The 1,585-nt window shown below is 58.0% G+C and overlaps 1 protein-coding gene across 3 annotated transcripts in view; it reads right to left on the minus strand.

Annotated features, from left to right (window-relative positions):
- The window catches only part of RAB5C (RAB5C, member RAS oncogene family), a 3,122-nt gene that overhangs the window by 140 nt on the left and 1,397 nt on the right, over window positions 1-1,585 (minus strand). Inside the window, exons 3-5 of one of the 3 annotated variants that reach the window (XM_010134372.1) lie at window positions 1,294-1,416; window positions 545-638; window positions 46-234 (exon numbers count right to left, since the gene is read on the minus strand). In XM_010134372.1, coding sequence (XP_010132674.1) covers window positions 119-234; window positions 545-638; window positions 1,294-1,416 — 333 coding nt within the window. In that variant the 3' untranslated portion in view covers window positions 46-118. Of the gene's footprint in view, window positions 1-45; window positions 235-544; window positions 639-1,293; window positions 1,417-1,585 lie in introns of those variants that run through there. The other 2 variants (XM_010134373.1, XM_010134374.1) reach the window with 2 other exon arrangements.

Raw genomic sequence — 1,585 nt, forward strand, 5'->3', positions numbered from 1 at the left:
AAAAAGGAGGTTGGAAAACTCCCACACGCCCCTGGCCCCAGCCGCTCTACGGTAAGTGCGATTGTTAGCGTGGGTTCCAGTCACGTCGTCCGAGGGCTCTGGCAGTGGGACCGGCTGCTCAGTTGCTGCAGCACTGGCTCCTGCTGGGCTGGCTGCTCTCCTGAAGGTCCACCACCCGATTCCGGCCGGGGCCACCCGGAGCATTCTGGGGTTCATTTTTTGGCAGTTTCTTGGCTAGAGAGAAACAAGACATTAGTGATTTCCTTTACAGAGACCAACCTCCCTCACCAGTTTGGGACTGGACACTGCCAGCAGCACGAGTACAGCCAACAAACCCGCTCCTCGTCCTGGCTTCATCAGCCCTGCGCCTTCCTCACTCACACCCACACCCTGGCAGCAGAACAGGCTTCGCAAAGGCTGCAGACACTCTGGGAGCGACTGTTCAGACACACAGCAAACTGGTACCCGCTCCAGTAACTGCCCCCAGACCCCGGCCGACACAGGAGCCCCCGTGGTTTCCGGCAGGCTGTACATAAGCTGTTACCTATTGCCATGAAGATTTCGTTCACATTCATCGCTGTCTTGGCCGACGTCTCCATGAACAGCAAGCTGTTGTCATCTGCGTACGTTTGTGCATCCTACAAACAATCACACTGGCGTGGTGAAGCCATCCTGCTACAGAGGCCCCAGCCAGCCCCGCACACTTCACTCATGGCAAACTAAACACTGAGGAAATGCTCTGTCCCACCCCAGGCTGGACCCTGCCACCCCCATCCCCTGGCCCTGCCTGGCAGGACCTCTCAGGGACCGGCACCACAGGCTGTCCGGGAGCCCGGTGCAGAGACAGCCTGTCCCGAGCAGCACAGGAGTGTGTGCTGTGGTCAGCTGGAGCGTAACCCGCTGTCACTGCACCACAGCAATCCTGTGCCTCGGAGCTCTGCCTTAGGCAGGGCAAGAGCTGGAAGAGCAGAGAACAAGCTGGGAGCGGTTCTTCAGGTGTCCTGTATCTAAAGATGCTGGCTCACACTCTGCTGCAGACAGCCCCAGGGCACCAGCAGGGGCTGAAGACAGCAGCCTGTGCTCTCCACAACCGTTACCAAACAGAGCTGCAAGGGCTGTGGAAGGAGTTCAGGGGAAGCCTGTGGTTCCCTTTGAGCAGGGGTCCTCTGCAGCATAAACCTTGACTTCCCTCCCCTTCAAAGCATTCTGCGGACAGACACCATCTCCCCCACTTAAGGGAAAAAGTTGCTTTCCCGACTCGCTCAGGTAACAGCCGGGCTGACCCCTGCTCACCTGGAAGTCCACAGCTCTCTTGGTAGCAAGGTCTGCCTTGTTTCCTGCTAGTGCAATGACAATATTGGGGCTGGCCTGTCTCTGCAGCTCTTTCACCCAGTTCTTGGCTCGTACAAATGTGTCCTGGAAGCAAACAAGAGGCAGCAGTCAGGAAGGGCAGCCCCTGCCCCGCAGGGAAGATACGACTAGAACAAGCCCTTCCTGTAAGCAGCATTCTGCCTCTACAGCAGGATCCTTTATCAGCTCAGGCAGCCTTGCTCAGAGCCGAGAAGGGGCCACCGGCTGGTGAAGG

The sequence above is a fragment of the Buceros rhinoceros genome, unplaced genomic scaffold, assembly GCF_000710305.1.
Source record: "Buceros rhinoceros silvestris isolate BGI_N320 unplaced genomic scaffold, ASM71030v1 scaffold35384, whole genome shotgun sequence".
In the NCBI taxonomy this organism is placed as follows: Eukaryota; Metazoa; Chordata; class Aves; order Bucerotiformes; family Bucerotidae; genus Buceros; species Buceros rhinoceros.